Source organism: Passer domesticus, chromosome 5 (genome assembly GCF_036417665.1).
Source record: "Passer domesticus isolate bPasDom1 chromosome 5, bPasDom1.hap1, whole genome shotgun sequence".
In the NCBI taxonomy this organism is placed as follows: Eukaryota; Metazoa; Chordata; class Aves; order Passeriformes; family Passeridae; genus Passer; species Passer domesticus.
Window position 1 is genome coordinate 20,788,066 of NC_087478.1, and position 21,106 is coordinate 20,809,171.

The following is a 21,106-nucleotide window of genomic DNA, read 5'->3' on the forward strand; positions in this document are numbered from 1 at the left end:
GCGCCCTAAATTGCTGGAGAAAGTCTCTCTTCACTCTTTAGGCTCTTCAGGAGCACTTTTTAGGATCTTTCATGGTAACAGTACTCTGCTGTAGGATAAAATGAGGGCTAGAAGCTGGAATAGAGACTTCCAAGCACTATGTTAATAAGATGGGAGAAAATGGCAAATCTTAAATTTGCGTTCAGTGAATCTTTCCTGTGCAAAGGTGAATAAAACTGAGAATTACTTGTGCTGATGATAACACTAAGGCTTAAAAGTTACGAAGCTATTTGTTTGCTTCCCCTTCACTATGTTTCAAAGCTTTTCCTCTCTGGGCAGATTGAAACAGCAGATGCCCCAACTCTGTCAATAAAGAAAAAATAAGTAATTGAATCCTGGTCTGTGTCCCCATGTGGAACAGGGAGAAGTGACCCATATTTATATCATTCATGTTTGTTACTTGTAGGATGTGTGTTCTGTAGCTACATCTTCTGATTTTAGCTCTCAGTTTTGTCTTCTTTCAAAGCACGGCTGATTGTTTCACCTCTTTCACCTGCACGTACATCTTTGTATGGTTTCTGTACCTTTCTTCTGCCTTTTTCTTCACCATATCTCTGCCCTAAATGCTTCCATGAAATCTTAGAAGGAAGGTATAAGCTGAGATTTTCCAAAAAAACCTGGGGAAAATATTAGGAAACTTATAATTTGATTACAGTTGCTGGTATATGTTGGATTTCAGGGGCTTTTGGAAAGTTCATATTGACTCAATAGCTGAACTCCCAAATCTAACAGTTTCAATTGTTTTAACTGTAAGATTACATTTTTTTTCCCAACATTTTTGTTTGTTTTTTTCTTTTGGGGAGGCAGGGGTGGAAAAAATGGTGTAGGAAGAACTGTTTCCTTAAGCATTTCCTAATTTTAATGAATAAAATATGATCAGCTGGTTTGTCACAATTTTTTCAGTGTCTAAGGAAGAAGGGGATGGTGAAGAGGACCAGTTTATGTTAGCTTGTAAAACAGGCAATTCTGTGTTTGTTTACCATGTTGTACAGTAAAGGCTATGAAAGCACCAAGGTGCCAAATACCATTATTCCAGTGCATCTGACAAATTAGGCCCCTGGAAAGAGTGTCTTGGGACTCATCTGTGGTAGTAAATACTGGCTCAGTTTGATTATCTCAGGAGACCTTCAAATAGCACAGATCAGGGAAAGTTGGAAGGGAGCACAGGAGACAACCTAGTCCAGCCTCCCTGCTCAAGCAGGATCCTCTACAGCACATCACTCAGAATTGTGTCCAGACAGCTTTTGAGTATCTCCTGACAAGGAGATCCACAACCTCTCTGAAAATGCAGTCTAAGATTACTCACATGACAAAATTTCACTTCTTTTGATAACTTTGAAGTAATTTGTGCATTTTTTTAAACTTTTTTTATACCAGTTCATCAACATGGTACTTAAAAATGAAGGATTTCTAAATTATCCTTGCTAACCATAATCCCTCTAAGTGCTCTAGGCAGCTTGATTTATATGAAATTAGCTCTGTTCTGATTCTGGGTTTACACTAAATGGCTTCCAGGCATTCCTGCCAACCTTAAATTCTCTATGATTATGTTGGAACAACGGATGGTTACATGATTAGATTCAACTGATATTTCAAATTTCAAGTTCCAAGACTGCAAACATGACTGATCACGTGTGATTGCAGATTAGGTAATTAGTTTGTTAAAATCTGTTTGAAATTCGTGCTTCATATAGGTTTTAAAAAGACAATTTGACTACTTTAAAATAAAGGGATTTTTTTCCAGTTGTTAGTAACATCTGCTGCTGTTTTAAATCTGAACTCTAAACCAAATTTCTAAGATTTAGAATTTGTCACCTGGATTGATTTCTTGTTCCCTGTGGACTGTTAGGATGTAGGGAGTTTGTTAACTTGTTCTGCTTTTTTCAACACTAATATGTATCCTTTAGAGTCAATGTGCTTGACCAAATTTATTAACCATCATCCTTTCCTTTCATTAATTAGAATACTAATTATCCTATTTCCCCCCTGAATTTCCTGCCAAGAAATCTGTGAAGCAGTCTTGCATAATAGATTTAATTGAAGTGTTTTGGTTAATAAGACAGATCTGAACGTACTTGGTTCAACTTCTTGGTTCAGTTCTTTTCCACGATTGCTTATTTTTTAAAACTTTTCTCTTGAGATTCAGCTTCATCTGTGTAAATGAGATCACCCTATACCAGCAAGGAGTGAAGTTTGGGTTTCCATCAGTTATTTAGCTGCCTGGTTTTACAGCAACAGTTGGTATACAATGAGCATTCTGAACCTCATCCTCACTGAGGTAATAGAATTTGGGGACTGTACACCCTCTGTCTCAACAAATGTTCTGCCTGTAGAACTAGAGTTGTGTCTATTGATTGGATTTTTCCTGACCTAATTAACTATCTGCTACTTTCATACTAATTTGTTCAGCTTTTAATCAGTTTAATCGTCTACAGTCAACAGCTGAATTTGTCACTGGGGCAGTGGAAATTTCAGGATGGAAACTGTCTTCTGGAGAGTTACCTGACGTGCAGGGGGGACAAATGTGCATGCATCTGTGTATATGCTGTTTATAAACATTAATGTCATATGAGAAAAATATTTCATTATTATTTTTGTGACATCAGACAGTCTGACACTAATGTGTATAGATACATTGGAGGCAAGTTAAGATGGGAACGTTAATTCTGGTTTCTTTTGAGTTCTTGGTTTTTGCGAATTGAATGGGTAATTTAAACACAACTTGAGTATACAGTTCATTATCTTTTAACTAATAAATGCATATCCCATTGTCACTCCATTTTAAACCTTGGAACAGGAATTCATGTTCTTGAGAAAATTTTATAAACTTCCTGCAAATGTCTGTTACTACAGGAGAGATGGGCTAGCAGTGGTATCAATATATTTACTGTACTTGTCAATACAGTCAAACCTCTTGATACAGACATTTTTTTACTTTTAACGTGGGAAACCAGGAGGCTTTCAGATAGATAGATAGATCTGTGAATCTAAACAAAGCTGCAGGGACAGCACAAAATAAGTCTAGGATGTTGATTTAACCTCAAAGATTTACTGCAAATGAGGTCAAGATTTAGAACTTGTATGGGATACTGCATGCATCTTATCTAAGAGGACTGAATTTTAGGCAGTGAAAATTACAGATCATTTCCGGCTTCTTTATTATTTGTATGAGTAGCAAATATTTACTGAAATGAGATAAAGCTGGATATGTTGGATATGTTATTTTATAAAAAGAGCTAAATTCTGGAATCCTGACAGCTTAAAATCTAGCTAGTGGACATCAGGTTTTTTTCCCAAAGTGAGAGTGTTTAAAATAGGTGTAATTCAGCTTTATTGGAGAGCGTTTTGGCTAAAAATCATAGAAATACTCAATCACTTGATGTAGTGCAATGTGTTTTTTTCTTTCTTTCCTTTCCAGTGAAAAATATCAGATGCTGAGGAGAAAAACAGAAAAGGGAGGAAAAATAACACAAAAGCTTTTAACAAAACCAACACACCAAACTAAAACCCTGTGTATACATTCTAAATAATGATACCTCTTTGTCTAGCTTTTCTCTCCAAGCCAAAGTTAAGCAATCCCCTGAACTTTGAGATTTATTTTCCTCATTGGTATTCAAATTGTTGCTTTTGGGGTTGATGTTGGTGTGGAAGTGGTAGTTACTGATAAACAGCTTTCAACTGGTAAGTGGCTGTAGTATCTTGCTGGTACTTTTGCTTTTTGTCTTTCTTCCTTTCTGCAAGTTTGTTATGAATTGGGTGTTTTGTGCTCACGTGCATTGCTGAGCTCCGAGGGCCTTTCAGAGGAAAGTATTGCTGCCTCTGCCATTTGTTTTCTCTCTGGCAAGGCAGCAGAAGCCAGTGCTGTCAGCTGGTCATCTTCTGGACACCCTGCTGTCATGCTGATGAGGCTTAAGTAGCTGAGACAGTGTTTTAAAACACAAGAATACAGCATTTTGTATGAGGGATGTTTCTGCTCTCCATATCACTGCAGTCTTCTTACTACTCACCTATCTTTGTTCTTCTGTTGAAATTGTGCTGGCACAGACCTGGCTGGACTTGTGTGAGGAAACCCTTTCTTCTCTTTCGTGGATAAATTCTGCCAGTGTTGAAATATTTGGGATGTAGTCTTCTGTTAGTTATGGATGCTGGAAAGCCTTGTTCACAATGGATAGATGGATGTTTGACCTTTGAAGTCAGGGAGAATCTCAATAGGAGTGCAGTGGAACAGAATAAAGACAAATGTCATGAAGCAGAACCTGACAGGGACTGGAAGGAGTGGGAGGGATCATTTTAGGGTGGAAAGTCCTTCCAAGGGAACTCGAAGATTCTCATCAGTATTCTTTTAATATCTTTTTCAGCACAGCTGGAAGATCCAATTGCTTCATAAGAAGCTTGCCTGCTTTCCTGTTGTACTCAGCCTCTGAGTTAAAACTCACTTGGACGATACCATTCAAGAACTCATAGTCCTCCTTCCTACACTTTCTTGCAGAACAAGTGGAGAAGGCAATAAGGAGTTACATATTGATGAACCAGAAAAAAAATCAGTATACAGAGTCTTGGCAGACACTTCTTACCATAGTTGATATAGCTAACTGTGCAGCAGATGTATGACTAAAAGTAATTTGTGGTTGTGAACATACTCAGTTTCTCTGGTCAGGATGATAAATTTCAGTTGTGTATATACAGTATCAACTAAACCATGCTCTGTTGTCAGTGAGAGAGTCCATATGAAGATTTTTAAGGAAACTGATGCTCAAAAATACTGGAAAAATATTTCTGTTTATCTGGCCCATAAAAGCAGAATATCAAACTTAAATTCTTCAAAAATAAGTAAAAATTTAATACTTACTGCCATCATGTCTAGTGATAGGGACGTATTATGTCAGGTTGAGTCTTTACACCCATCTTGATCATTAGGGAGCCTTTCCTTCAGTTCCTTTTCAGTTTGCATGTAATCAATTAAGAATAATAAAATACATAATAATAATTAAATAAAATAATTTTAAAATAACAAAAATAATGTATTAATAAAATTATTAAAATAAACAGGAATATTCTAGAGTAGCTGAAACCTGGAAATTCCATATTTATCAGTCCAGGTAACTCACACTTCAGAATAACTGGGCTAAGCATGCAGCTCTTCTGAAACATTATCCCCCCACCTTGTCCCCCAAGTTGAACAGCTCTACAAGAAATAATAAGTCCTCCATAGCTATTTCCCATGCATATGGTAAAGACTGTAATTTGTCATTTGGAGCATTATTTCTAAAATAGTCACAAAATATTGCTGTTTTCTTCCCATTTGGAAAAAAAAAAAGCAAACGAGTGCTATAAAATTGAATTAGATTAGTAACTCTTAGAAACACAGTTAATTCATCTATAGAGCCATTGTCATGTTGTGCTGCAGATCAAGCAATAACTGGTGTTTTCAGACATGCTTTGACATTTGCTCCCTGATTAATTTGATCTGATTCTAGCAGATGCAGGAGATCCATCATGTTTTGTGGAATTTTTTTCTTCTCTGGGATATTCTGAAGGAGTAACTAGCTGTGTTTAAATACCTTGCATATACTTTTTGCATTTAGTCTTAGGTTTGGATTTCAGCATAATTAACTCTGAATTTGAGCTATTTCTAAGGCACAGTTCTGGAGGGTGACTGCAGTCTGTAAACTAAAGACTTTGTTCTGGCACATAATTTCAATGTACTGTGACTCTTTCTACTTTGAAAAATCTCTTTGAACTACTTTGCACAAAAAAGCACAGTATCAGAATTCATTTTCTGGTACAGACAGGAAAGATGAGATTGCAGAATCAATGTATGCACTTTCAAGGACCTTAGCATGGGATCTTCTGTCTGTGATGCCTTGAATGTGACCTGCACATTTTCTTCTATTAGCAGCACAGTCTGGAGATGAGGGAACCTTTAAAGAATGCAGAGATGTCTGCAAGGTAAACTACCCAGAGCAGTGTGCAATATCTCTCTCAGACAACTAATTACTTAAGGGTGTTGCTATTTTTTTTTTTTTTTATTAGGCAGGTGTTCCTGTTTTTACCAGTCATGTACAGAAGACATATCTAACCATTGCCTTATGTGTCTTCCTCTTTTCTGACAGATATCTTCCAGTATTAATCTTTTTTTTTTATTAGTACCTTAGCTCTTGCTATGTACAGAAATAATGAAGTCATCTCAAAAGCAGTTTCCTGGCAGCTTTTGAAGAGGTGGGGTCAGTGGAATAGAAGAAATGGAGATTCTTCTGAGAGGTGGACAGCAAAAGGCTAATATGCTGAAGTTGTGAATTGCAACAAAGAAAACTCCAGCTGGATATCAGGAAATTCAGTTCTGATGGTGAATGTGGTTAAGCGCTGGAAGAAGTTGCTCAGTGATTTTGCAGAATTTGTGTTAATGCAGGTGGGCAGGCCTGGACTGACCAAGGCCCTGAGCACTGTAGTAGTTGCAATACAGCAACTTTGATTGCTGACTGTGCTTTGAATAGGAATTTGGACTGTATGTTCTCTACATATCCCAGCCATCCTACATTTTTTCTTTGATTTTTGTGCATGAGAAGTGCACAAATGATGTGTACTTGCACAGCATGCTTGATTCTTCCAAGAAATTTTGGATTGATTTATTTGGACATATGTGTACCAGCTGTATGGTGTATTCAGACGTGGACAGGAAAACAGACATGTCTCAAAAGCATGGGACACACTGAGCTTTGGTGACATTGCCCAAAAATAAGAAACTTTTAGGAAAATCATAGAAAGAAATATGCTTAGGGAGGGTTGGGGAAGCTAACTTTGTGACATGATTTAGAGCTGTGAGCTGACTGTAGCAATGTCACACACCAGTGTGCTGGAACTTAGGGGTTCTTGGCACAGCTGGAGCTGTAAATGTGCTGCTAATACTGTAAATGGTCTTGGAATAATCCTGTATTGTGAGAGCTACTCATCTCATGGTGGCAGAGTTGATTTTTGGTAATGTCAGACTACCCTCCCTAGTTGATCCTTGCCTGTTTCCTTGTGTATGAATCAATTAAATGCACTAGGTGCAATTTAACCTAATTACTATATATTTTCATTGAAATATGCTGTGTTTGCTTCATGTGAAGTAATTGTAACCATATAGGAAACTATGTGGGTTTTGGGCATTCTTTTAAAAAATATCCTGAAAGGATAAAGAGCAAAAGCTATGCCTCTGGAAGAGCTGAGATAGATCATGGGTTGGTTTATTTGTGATCTTTAATAAGCCCTTGAAGGCTTAAATTTTTGCTTAATAGCTTAGCGTTTTGGAGGCAAAAACAGTGTTTAGTTTAACCAGCAGTTTTAGCTGTTCATAGTCAATTATGCAATTTCAGTATGTCTATGCTTGCTTGTTTCATAATCTGTCTCTACTCTTTTAACTAGAGAGAAAACAGTTAGCATTGTTATCTCATTCTTCCCCCTCCTACTCCCCTTTGTCAAGAGGAAAAGTGCTCCTTGTGAGGGTGGCAAAATAGGAAGATTTGTGGAAGATTAAGGCAATAAAATGTGTATGGAATCTCCTTTCCACTCTTTGTGATCGAATGTTTGGACTTCAGGATAAAGAGGGATGATGGCTGTATGATATGTACCTTCTTACTTATATTCCTATATTACTTGGACACCTAATTTTTATATCTTAGGATAGTAGCAACTTGAGGGAGTGGAAGAACTCTTGGAACCTTAATCTGAGATGTTAGTCAAACACATCATACTGCAAATACTTGTCAGCGTAGAAGAAAAGGTAAATTGCGAAAAGTTCACTGGTTTTTCTATACTTCATAATTTGGGAATAGATTTTAAGAAGATGAAATGAAAGTGTTCCCAGTAGATTTTTAATGCATGTTCAGTAATAAATAATAGGAAACCTCATCTCCCCTCACTTATCTGCAGCCCACCTTACTCTGAGGTCCACTCTCTGGTTGCTGTTGTACTCAGGATTTTTTCTTACAGGTCTTTGCTCCCTCTTTTCTTCTTTATTGCACACCTTTATTAAAGTCTGGCACAGGACATTGCCTCTTGGTGCTTGTGTCACACTGAGCTTTGTCCTTGAATTGCAGCTGGCCAGTTCCAATCTCAGAAACCCTGGTGAATCTGATACTTCAGACTTGCTTTGTCGCTTGTGGCTTACCAATTTTACTTGTGTATGTCTCTTTTCCCGTCTGTTTTTTAACATTATAATATAAATTGTTCTAGTGTAAGTAGAAACTAAGCCCAATGTCTGATAAAGAAGTTATATTATCTCGTCTTAGGATGTCAGTAATGCAGGGATTTCATGAAATGTAAAACCTGTTTGACACACTCCATCCTCTCATTCATATCCTCAGATCAGGTTTTAAAACCAGTTGTTCCTTTAAAGTTGTTTACTGTGTGCATAAAATTCAAACAATTTATTATCCAAGTAGTTACCAAACTCTTTATTTAATTTATTTATATTATCCAAGTAGTTACCAAACTCTTATTTATTTAATTTATTTAATTTATTTAATTTATTTAATTTATTTAATTTATTTATTTATTTAATTTTCTAGATGCTGTTCCCTTGAATTCTGTTTTCTAAATAAAAGTTTGTTGAATTCTAATAATGTTTCTCACAAGCAGATTCCCTGTAACTGTGTGGTATATTTCCTTGTCTATTTTTTTTCTTTAGCTAGCTCCTCATCAGAATTGTAAGACTTCTACAATATTTTTTTTTTAATCTTGATCTGACTATTTTTTACACTGCACTGAGTTTAGCAAATGCATGTATCCCAAAATACTATGTCAATCCAGCTCCCTTTCAAAACTTAATGAACAGTCTGTGACAAGTTAATTAGGGATATTTATAACAATTCCAGACTTAGTGATAGACTTATCTGAAAAAAGTTGTTAGGTGCTGTGCTGTCCTCTGAACATAGAAATGGTCTTGTTTGGGTTAAAATTTGGAGGTGGTAAAAATGGAATTCATCTATTCCTGTGTCCTGCAGTTCTAGAAAAAAAACCTTGGCACTGATTTAAGTGATTTAATCTCTAGCCAACATTTGAAGAGAGGAAAGGAACATGATCACTTTTTACCTGGTTTCATGGGTTGAGCTGGGGGTCGGCAAAATATTTTTACTATACCATGAATTCCACTTTTGGGTTACTTTATCAAGTCAAAGGACCATTTCTTCTTCTATTGGAATGCTAGTGACAAGCTACTGAATTTGGCTCAAACTTGGCTCCCTCACTTAGATCTTTGGCCATCTGTCCCGGCTCCACCCAGGCTGCAACTGACGCTGCTGCCTTTTCCTTCTGATCTCTTGTGTTTTATCAAACCTGATTCCACAATGTGCCCTGGAAATTACTGCAGTCTAAATCAATAGTGTAAAACTGTCAAGTTTTCTGCCACTCTTCTCTCTTCAGCTGCATTCCTACAGTGTACTGTACTTTTATTTCCTAGCAGGGAAGTGTGGACTCTTGATTTAAGAAAGGAATAGTGAGGTTTCACTGTCGTGGGCTGTTATGGCAAAAACCTGTGAACCTCACCATGAGTAAAAGGAATGTCTTTATAAAAATTGGTCATAGGTAAATCTTCAGATTCATATATTTTTGTAATGGAAGAACTTTTCTTTGAAGTAACTTATTACCTAATGTGATTATTTGGATTGATTTATTGGAGAATGTCTTGAAGCCTTTGTTCTCCGTTATTTGACTTATGGAGGCTGTAAAAAAAAAAAAAAGGAGAGCAATAATACATATGGTGTATGCTGTACAGAGTAAGAGTGAACATCTTACAGGTAACATTACCATTGGATTTTCTTTGTTATTTTCCAAATTAAAAAAAAACAACAGAACTTTCTTGTAGAATGAGTTTTAGTAACAACCTTTATTTACTGTTGAGTTGAATGTGCATGTATAGAGTAAACAAATCTGTGGTATTATACTGTACAACCTCATTGTTTGTTGTGATTCATTTGGTTTATTCATTGAAGAGGGAGCAAGTTATCAATACATCAGGCATGGTACAGAGTCACGTTTCAGCTGGCAGACCTCAGCTTTTGTTTTCAGTATTCTGTCCTGATTAGTATTCAGAGCATGGAGGAGAATGTGATGCAAGGGAATTGGTTTGCTGTTTTACTGACTGACTCAGCCATTTAACTCTGCTCCCTCAAGGCATCAAAGACTACAATAAAAGAAATACATTTTGCCAATATTTCCTATGGAAATAAGTGCAGCTTAATAACTTTTTTAATTAGTACTAACATTATTGCAGTGTGGAAAACTCCTTAATTAACCTTGTCTTCTTTTTTTTTTTTGTTTCCTGTAAGACTGTATTAGTGATACTGAAATCTTATGTTAATCTAACTTCTGATTTATAACTGGAGATGAGAATTTTCTTTTAATTGAAATTTCACTTGGAAGGTGGTTTCTTCCAGTACTATCTTGTGGGAAGCAGAATTTTCTATTATTTTATTCCTACTTATTTTTAAGTAAGATAAGTGATAAGGTTAAGGCCAGACTTCTCCAGACTTTTGTGCTCTATTTTCACTGAATTAAATTTATCTCATGCATTGTAATATGTCTGATGGTTCCTCATGCTTGCATTGAAGGGCTGATGAGAAATGAAGTACTGATATACAACTCTAAAGGACATAAAGTCTGTAGTTAAACACTGTATTCAACACCTAATAAAAAAAAACCAACTAATATAAGAATATTAGGGACCTGAACCTCAAAATTTCTCCATTATTTGATTTAGAAAAATGCTTCTGTTTAAAACTGGTGATATGACTGAATTATAGCTTAACTCTCTACCTTCTTTTCACGGCAAAGAAAGGAGCAGATATTTGCAGTGGTGAATAATTATGTCCTTGGAAGATAATGATACAGGACTTAGGTAGAAATTGAGAAAATAGCTCAAGCAGAAGCAGCTTGTGTTGAATGTAGGAAAATTTGGATCACAGACATTATGTAGGGAGAACTGAAAATTCTGCTTGGAAGGAGGCCTGAGCTGAAGATGCTTTCCATTTCTAGTCCTGATAGAGAAGGTCTCTCCATCAGCAGTGAGAGAAGGAAAGGAGTTGAACATGGACAGCCCTGTGAATATCTGAGGAGGGACACTGGACTCAAGTTGACCCCTGGGCACCACAGGAGAGATACCAGAATGACACCAGTCCCTTTTTCCAAGTTAAAACTCAGATGAGGGAAAGAAGCAGAGAGACCTGTGGGTGGTCTGCTTAGGTAAGCCTGTTGAATGAGATCCACTTATGTATATGAACTGCAATGAATACAAAGATGAAATCTTTAGGATTCTCTCTGAAGCGTCTGTGAGGAGAGAAGACACGTAAAGAGAAAATTTATGAAACCCAAAAGACTGCAAAATGTTGAAAACAATACAGAAATGGGGAAGGTAGAGATACAACATGGTTTATATGTGAAATGAAATTATTGGGAATCTTGATGAAAGCCATTCTGATAACATCAGGGAATAGCTTGTACAATTTATGCAGTGTGGACGTGGAGATCTGCATGGAGATGTCATGAATTATGTTGTTTCTGCTTCTATTTGAGTAATGTATGTTCAGATGTTAAAAGTAAATTTTTATTCATGGGGGTGAGGGTTGGTTGTTTTTAAGGGTGTTGTTCTGCCTTTCTGCTGGAGCATACCTGACAGGAGCAGGAGAGGGAACATGGGAGCAGCATGTTGGAAGCCCTGTGATCACTGAAGCTGGAGGCAGAAGTAAGGAAAGAGGAGAGAGAAGATGTGAAGACCTGGGGCTATTGCTAGGAAAGGGATGGTTTTGAGGGTGATAAATAGAAATGAAGGGATCATCAGGGAGCAGTGGATTGACCCCTAAGGGGACCAAGCTGGGATGCTGATGGGGGCTGGAGTTGTGATCATGTCAGCCTCTCTCCAGTGGTGCTCTCGGCATGCCGTGGTGATGAGGCAGGTTGAAGACCAAGCCAGGGAAACACGTCAGTGGGTGATGTTCAGGCTGAGGATCAGGGAGGTGGGAGATGAGGTGCTGATGCACGTCTTGTAGCCACCAGAGGGCCAAAGAAAAGCAGCTTCCAAGGAAAGAGGTTCTGCACCTGTCTGCTGCCCTTCACCACAACTCTGCAGTGAAGGGGCTGATCTCTAACTCAGCCAGCACATTATACAGCAGAGGGGATAGACACAGTTATTTTACTCAGAAATGTTAAAATACTGATGTTGTTCATTATTCAAGTTCTCTCTTGTACAAGCACATATGTGCTGCAGACCAAATTAAAACTTATCAGTTATTAAAATTGTGGTGGTCTGAATTGTGCATATCAGGTTGCAGAAAGACTTGGTGAGAACCAAGGAGCATTTTCAGAAGTGGAGACAGAAATAACACTAGGAATGAAATTTGTAGGTTATAATTAGTAAGTGGTGTGATAGCAGATACTGCGAGTTCATTTCAAATGGTTAAGAAGAGGGAACTGTTTAATTAAGTGGAAAAGGAAAATGAATCCAGAATCTTGATTATGAAAGAAAAAAGGCAGCAAATGGTTTCTTTTTAAAATATGAAACTGCTTCCTCCCTCTGAGAAACTCCACAGGAACAAGGATGAGATGGAAAAAAATGTGCTGATAAACAGAAATGAATTCTGAAATGTTTGGATGATATGAATACATACCATGCAGAGGAAATCACATATCATAACAAAAGGCAGCACTTGAAATAGAGTTAAAAGGCATAAAAAAAGGAGAAGGTTCTGAATCACTATCAGGAAAAGCCTGACAATAAAATCTGGTAGCTACTATTATAAGTTCCTATTTAACCATTGAGGATCCCGTTGCTTGAAATGTCTGAATCAGAAGGTTTTTGTGATACACAGGGTGGGAGGGTATTTGTGTGTTTCTCCTTTTAGGGGAATTTTAATAAGGTGTCTTCTTGAGGCTCTTAATTGCATAAAGATTACCCAGCAAAATATAGCTTTGGATAGCATTATTGTACCAGTCTCTTGTGTGAAGTCTGACAGATTTATTTTGAGTGTGAAAACTGTACATTTAGATTTATGTACTGTGTTTTCCTTCTACACTTAAATGTTACATCATACAGTTCTGAGACAAGCTCACTTTTCCAGAGGGGTGAGTGATTTTGCAAGAATTAATGAATCTACCCATTAGTAAATCTGCTGTGGAAAAAAAGATATTTACAGATGTTTGACTGCTTCTTTAAACTTTTCATAGACTAAAATAACACTTTGACAGAAGGGGACAATGTAGTCTTGTATGGTATATGTACACACAACCAAAATGAGAAGGTCTGTGGAATGCTCTATCTTGTGTTTCAAGTGCATGGTTCAATATGACTAAATACGTAATTTGGATAGTATGTCTATGTATTTTGGTATGGAAAGGATGTCTAGTTTACCCAGACATCTGAGAAAACATTTGATTGTAATGCTCAGGGATTGTGTGTTACCTCTGCATCCCTTTTGGAACGCTTTGGGTTTTTTCAGCTTGATAATTCAAAAGTAATCTTAGCTTCAGAATTCAAAACTAAGTGGAGTACTGCTTAAAGCTGCAATCAAGCTGCAAGATCTGTATTGCTCTCCCCAGCAGTTTCAGCCGTGTAAATTAAGCCTTGAGAACTTTCTGCAAACTGACTGGAAGGACTGTGATGATCTAGTCTGACTTCTTAATTGTATGCATGTAAATAAATTCTGTTGTTCCTTTTTTCAAATCCTTTCTCTCTGCTAGAATACTTGGTTCAGGGAGATGTTCCTTTATACTTAAGTCTTCGAATGCTGGAGAGTCTCCCACATATCTTGGTGACCAGGCCTAGTGGTGTATTAAGAGTTTCCACTTGAGTGTATTATATTGACTGCCAGCGTTGAATTATGCTATAGCAATCATCGCTCTTTGATTTAAGAAGAATAAGATTAGTGGGGAAAAAGAAATGCCTTCTTGGTCTTTATTACCAGGGGAGGTGGGGAAATGAAAGGGAGTTTTTGGTATGTGAGATATTAAAATCTGTGAGAAAAGCAAAAAGTTTATGTTAGAGAATAGGTAGTTTTTTGTGAAAGGTGTACATAGTATTGGCAGGGGACATGATAAAACTTTTACTTATTGGACATTTCTCTGGTAGAATCTTATAATGCAACACAAAACTAAACTTTCATGGGTTCATGAGTACTGCAGTCCTCTAGGTCAATGAAAATTAGTTTCCAGAGAGAGTTCTGGGAGATGGGGCTGAGAAGTGAGAAAGGGAGGAGCACTTTCATGGGAAGTGCTCTCTTTGCAGTGAAGGAGCTAAGTGTGAACTGGTTGCTGTGTGCAGTTGCTTAGTTTCATCCCTGTAGTTTTCATGAGATTATCTGCTGTGCTGTTTCTAATTCATATTACATGCTGAGAAATAAATGTATTCAGGGACTTGGATGTGTCTCTCATGGAGGATGTTTATTGTGATGGCTATGCAGATGTTTGTATTTATTGTTCAGATAGTCTCTAGATTTTGTTTGCTATAAATGTATTCCTGAGGCTCCTAGAAAAGTAGGAGATGAGAATGTTTGAAGGCTCATCTTGTGAGGCTGGGAAAGGATTTCAAAGTAGAAATTTTTCCCACTGCAGGTTTCCAAGGTAGAAGAGTATAGTACAAATAGAAGTGTATGAAATGATATCTGGATAGATCCTTCAGAGCTGAAGTCCTCTTTCACAAGCAGGGATGTCCTTGCCTGACAAAACTGAAGGTCACTTGGCTTAGCACAGTATTTACTTTTTTCATGTAGTTCTCTAATATTAAGGGTATTTGAGCATCCTAGTTCTACCATACCACAGTTAAATTGAGTTGTGTAAAGTATATATGTCTATATTATGTGATTACTTAACTGCTAATGACCTTACAGGCCAGACTTTACCTCTATTTCTTTAATTTCTTCTGTTTGTTAATCGATCAGAAAACCAGTCCATTTACCTAACCAGTGGTCTAATGGAATGTTTGCTTCCCACAGTGAAGGGTTGGAACTGAGTCTGAAGGTCTCTTCCAGGACCGACTTCTGTGAAAGGCACTGGTAGCTGAGGTTCCCACTGTGGCCACATATCACTGTGTATGTATTCCTACTAGGCACGATTTTCACGGTCACTGCATGAGTCATCACCAGTTTTCTTGGCGGGAAGCTTTGCATAGTTTTCAGGCATGACAAGCATGTTCTGCTTGTAACTGGTAATCTCAAGGAAATAAGGCTGCAGTGCCCCTGTGTACTCTGCATGGGACATGGCCTCAAGGAGTGCTGTCACAAGGGACAGCAGAGCATAGCTGCCCTAGCTGTAGAGTTTTGGCAGCCACTCCAGACTAAGAGGAGATCAGTGAAGCACAGCACAGAGGAAACAAATACAATATTATAAATCTAGCTGTGATTGTCAGCTAAATTCTACAGCAAATCTCAGGTAGTAGGAGTAGGTACAAAGAAAATGATTGCAACTGTACTGACAACCTCATCTCAGTGGAGATTGCTTTTATTGGGGTGTGTTATTTACTGCCTTTAGGAAAAACACGTAGCAGATTCTTTCTTTTCTACCGTGGCATAGTCTGTAAAAGTTTGACTTCTTTTCAACAAGAAAGAAACCTATCATTGCTATGAGTGTGTTCTAAGCAGTTAAATTATCCTGTATTTATTTATATATTTTCACTCTTCTGCCAAAAAATTAGGAAATTTCTGATTTTTATTTCTTCTTCTCCCCCACAGAATACTTGTTCCTCTTCATTATCAAAATACCTATTTTTTTTTTCCCTCTCAAGGGTCAATCTGACCTTGCTGGAATCTGTCTCCAGTTCTGTGTTTTGCTGGTCAGTGAGATGCACTTGAATGCCTTCACATAAATAAGGCTTTGCTTTGCTCACTGCCTGGGATTTTTGTGCCATCACCTCTACTCCCTGAAGAAAAATAGCTCCCAAACCCTCTGGTCCTTGTGAGACATTTTACAATTCTGCCAAAGAATCTTGAATATGTTTCTCTGGACAATGAAAGTATTTATAATTTCAGACTTAATGATGCATAAAATATTTATAACTTAAACACCCTATAGGTGGAATTGAATTACCATTATGGTAATGGTTCCAGTTTTTAAATAAGCTAGTGAAAGTTAAATGTGATGTTGTGCTTGTTAGATTTTAAAGAATGATAAATGTGTTTGGTTAATGAATTGGCTGATTTTGGTAATCTAATATTTGATGCTACAAGGCGCTGAATTGTTACACTAGGATTATATACTCAGAGTAGTGTGCATGGAGTGGCAGCAAACAGAATCCTTACAGACACTGTTTTACTTGGAATAACTTCAACTTTAAGAAAATCAAAGAACAGCCGAGGTTGCTAAGTGACAGCAAAATATTTATCCTTTTTTTAGAAAATCAAACCGGTTTATGCAATGAGTAGTAGGGGACAGCATATATTGTGTGCCACCCACATGCTGTATAGGACCATTATTGCACGTAATTAAGACCTGCATAATTCAGCACAGTAACCACAGCTATCGCCTCTGACTTAGTACTGATATTTTCTAATACTGTTTATTTAGTCTTCTTCCTCAGAAGAAAATAATCCACTATAAATGAATACTCTCTATCTCTGCTGTGAAATACAAGTATTATCTTTTTGTAGGTAGATACTGGAAGAGGAGGCAAGATGGGAGAGAAGGAGAGGAAACAGAGCAAAAATCACTGTTTATAACTAGCTCTTTGCTTTGCAGGCTTATTCTCATCACCAGTGTGAGATGAAGCACACTAAAAGGCAAAGATGTAGCACAAGTGTTACATTTTTATGGAAAGAGAGGATAATGATGGTTTCAGCCTGAGGCTCCATGCCTTGTTCTTGGCTCTCACAGAGGAGCTGTGTGTGGCTTTCCAGTCTGATTCCAGTCTGTGGATAAAGCCCTCCATGGAGGGTGGTGGGAAGCTCTTAATTACAGCAGAGTGGTGGGGTGGCTCTTGAGTCTCACTCAGCAACAGAGTGAGAGTTTTTTCAGGTGTCATTAGATGCAGTCCTGCCATTCAAATGCTACGGCAGATTTGGGAAGAGGAGAGCTGCTGTGATGGGCTCACCATCAGTATTGCCTGCCAGCTGCATGGGGAGACCCGGAGAGGGAGTCACTGAGCTCAGTATCCTTGAGCATGCTGCTGTGGCAATGGGATGAGTTAGTCCCAGACAGAATTTAATCGTATTTTTTGGGTTTTTTGGTTTTTCCCTTGACAAAGAGGTTGTCAGGACAAGAAACAATGTTCAAAGATATGTGTGAGAAGTTGACTGGAAAAATATTTATTTGTACCTTCATTTCTCTTAATTCAGAAGATGAAAATTTATCTCTTGACTGAATTGGAAGAGGGGGACAGCTGTTTTAGGGGAACCCTCATCAGGTTCTTTTTCCACTCTGCTCTCAAAAATTATAGCTTTCACTAAAGTTTTTCAAAAACAACTGATGCCATCAAAGACATTATACAAAATAGTATAGTTTTGAAATAAAAATGCTTCTTATTTCTTGGAAGCGTTAGGGGACTTAGGTTTGGTGCTACAGACAATTCACATTGCAGCCCAGAGGATTCAGGAGGTGGCTCTTTGGCTGGCTCCTCCCTACCCCTGTGCTTTTGCAGTCTTGTAAGAAATATTTTCTCTTGCTCTGTCTATAGTTACAGTCATCACCTCCTGCTATTTCCCTAGAACATCCGTATGGTCTGAAAAGGGCAGTCGCACGGCACAGGGTGGGAGGGAGCGGAGCACAAGCAGTGCTGTTGGGGTCAGGCTGGGGATGCTGGTGCCGGGCCGCCTGCCCGCGGTGTGCCGGGCCGCGGTGTGCCGGGCCGCGGTGTCCCGGGCCGGGCCGGGGTGTGCCGGGCCGCCTGCCCGCTGTGTGCCGGCCCTGCCCGCGGTGTGCCGGGCCTGCCCGCGGTGTGCCGGGCCGCCTGCCCGCGGTGTGCCGGGCCTGCCCGCGGTGTGCCGGGCCGCCTGCCCGCGGTGTGCCGGGCCGCCTGCCCGCGGTGTGCCGGGCCTGCCCGCGGTGTGCCGGGCCGCCTGCCCGCGGTGTGCCGGGCCTGCCCGCGGTGTGCCGGGCCTGCCCGCGGTGTCCCGGGCCGGGCCGGGGTGTGCCGGGCCGCCTGCCCGCGGTGTGCCGGGCCGCCTGCCCGCGGTGTGCCGGGCCGCGGTGTGCCGGGCCTGCCCGCGGTGTGCCGGGCGCGCCGCGCGGTGGCGATGGCTGCGGGTGCCGCCGCTCCGGCACCGCGGGGACAGCGGCGCTGCCGCCCACGCACTGGCCACCTGTTCAACTTGTTCATTTCTAACGTTTTCCAGGGGCAGCGGTCCCGTGGGTTATGCGTCTGCCAGCTGCTGTTGGCTGCATGTGGTCAGGGCTGTAGTGAGTGCTCTGTGTACTCGGGCAGCGAGAAGCAGGTGAAGATGCTCTTAATGAAGCATCTAGCGCAGTGAAGCTGCAGTTTTGTTTTTTTCCTTCTGTCTTTCAAAGAGAAATAAGCAGTATTACTCTTAAAGATCCGTACATGCTTCATTTTTCCTTCGTTGGAGCAAAACTTGACATTGGAATAACTCCCTAAACTTCAACATCTATTTGAAATGTGACTCCTTATAAAAATAGGAATTTAAATTCTTTGTAAAAACCATATACTGAAATTGTTTAAAGGTATAAGTGGAGCTAAATCAGAAGTGCCTCTAGGTTTTCATACCCAGCTTTCACTTTAGTAGGGGAAAAAGCAAATCTTTAAATTAATGCTCAAAGAGGATATATCTGGATATCTGGATATATGACTTGTTTGAAATGTTAAATGCAAGGTGAGAAAGTTTTTTAATGGTTAACTGCTTGAGGCTCTTTCATACTTTTATATTACTCTGGTTAAATTGCTACTGCAACTTGAAAAAGTTATTTTTAATTTAATTAAATAGCTCTTTGAGAAGTTCGCTCTGTCTTAAATATTTTCATTGTTTGATAGCTTACTAAGGTTAGCAAATGTAAAGCAAAAAAATGTTACCTTTTTTGAAAGATACAGATATGGAAGGGAAGAAAAGTTTGTATCTGTTGTGTGACTGCAATAAAGAAAAACAAATCTGAGGGCAGTTCATCTTGTTTTCCCTTAAATTTGTCTTTACTTATCTTCAGTCATTTTGCAGAATGCAATCAGATCTGATATTCTGAGTCATTGAAATTTAGTTACAGCATACATTCTCCCATGAAGCAGCAGTAGTTGCTTATGAAGTATCACACAGAGTTATGACAACAGATTCTATACCACCAGAATGCAAAATCCAAAGAAGCAATACAAAACTGAAGCAGGTTAATGGAAAGCAGCAGAATCAATGAGGCTTTGATGTATACTTATGGTAGTATTCCGAGTTTAGTTTACATTTGGATGTACATACCGTAATGCATTTCTTTAATTTTAAATTTCCTGTTTGTGGTTCTTCCTACTAAAATTAAAATGTGGAAACAGAGGCACTGACAGTGAAGATGAGAATTGACTGAAAGCCAAGGTCTGATGTGTATGGATCTTGCACAGAGCAGAGGAAGGGGCTTGTGCCATGGAAAGGAAGTGCTGCTGCGAAGGATTTGAGCTCCATTATGGGAGCTCCTAACGGGGGGAATGTGCCCAGGATTACTGCCCTTCAGTTTAGGCATTTCTCTTGGGATTCTGGTTATACATAATGTCTTCTCTTTTTCCAGGTTGACCAGCTTCAAAGGTAGCTCAGGCTTGGACAGGTTGAGTGCTTGGCAGTGTCCTAGAGCTAATGTCCTGTACAGACACCTGTTTTCCTGCTTTTGCTACTACAGCATTGCAATGCAATTAGTCTATCTTTTTCTCTCCACATTTCCAAGCTGTTACTTTTACTGTTAGCTTTGTTTCATTTTTAAGTGCTTCAAATTGAAGAGTGTTAATAAATTCATTAAAAATGACCAACGTTAAAAAAAAGAGATGAGAGAGAATTCACTGTACACTCAATATTCTGACAAGTAAAAAAACCCAGAGGAGCTGTATGCTGCAGTAGACTACTATAAATTATTCTGTATCTTGACAGTTAACTACGTTTCTATATATGACAGTACTTGGGACATGTTAAATAGACTTCAGATTATCCTTAGTGCAAGTTGCAGCTTTTCATCTTTTCCATTGGAAATACTATTATTTTTTAGCTTTGCAGGAGAACTTTATTCTGTACATCCAGATTTTGCACGGAAATAAAAGTAATTTAAGAAATATACAGTAATCTTAAAATGTCACTCGACCCTTAGAAATTCTTACTACCTAAAGTAGTGAATATGGAAGCCATGTGTTAAATATTTTAAAGGCATTTCAGTTTGCTCAACTATGATGGTTAGAAATGAGAAAGTCAGAATTAAATTTATATTTCATTGCCTTATTCATAAGGGTTTTGTTTGGTATTGGGGTAATAGAGAAGCAAATCACCTAAAGAATGAAGTCTGCAAGCATGAAAACACATTTTCATAATTGCCTTGGCAGGAAGCTTGCATGCTCTCGTATCAGAGCTGTGAATATTCCATGGGATGAGGGAGCTGCTTGCTCAGCAGAGGGGCACTGTCCGTGTGAGTGCTCGTCTCTTTTCTGAGTCCCCCAAAAGAACATGTGTGTGCTGGGAGAAAATCCCTCAAGCCATCCATAATTATTTGCATTTTCTGGTATCTCAACTTGTCCAAAATATTAGAAAATGAGAGAAGAATAAGAGGAAACAAATCAGTGGAATGAAGTTTGATTTCTGTTAGAAACAGCTATCAAGTGTTGTGAAGAGTCTGTGCAAGGAGTGGATTTTTGGCAGGCAAGTGGATAGGTGCTGTTTTGGGTGGATGTGCAGATAATATGAATAGTTCTCCCATTGATTTTTAATTAGCAGTGGTACAGGATGGGGTGTCAGTGTCAGGCTGCTGCTCTCAGGAGTTCATCCAGGAAATTTGTCCAAGTCACAGCAACCTCTGTTGAAGTTTGCTTGCCTCTACAGGAAGCCTTTTTTTACCATAGGGATCTCCTGGGGCTTGTTCTGTATCGTTAATTGTTCTGTTAAGATGAGGAACAGAAGTATCATGTATTTTTAACTAGCTTGAATTT

At 38.8% G+C, this 21,106-nt stretch overlaps 1 protein-coding gene across 11 annotated transcripts in view; it reads left to right on the forward strand.

Moving 5' to 3' along the window:
* CADPS2 (calcium dependent secretion activator 2) overlaps positions 1-21,106 on the forward strand; it is a 282,995-nt gene that overhangs the window by 33,269 nt on the left and 228,620 nt on the right. Inside the window, exon 1 of one of the 11 annotated variants that reach the window (XM_064422266.1) lies at positions 19,421-20,589. The exons of the other annotated variants lie outside the window; for them this stretch is intronic. Within the exon in view, the coding sequence (XP_064278336.1) occupies positions 20,551-20,589 (39 nt within the window). The 5' untranslated portion in view covers positions 19,421-20,550. Of the gene's footprint in view, positions 1-19,420; positions 20,590-21,106 lie in introns of those variants that run through there. 11 annotated transcript variants of the gene reach the window in all.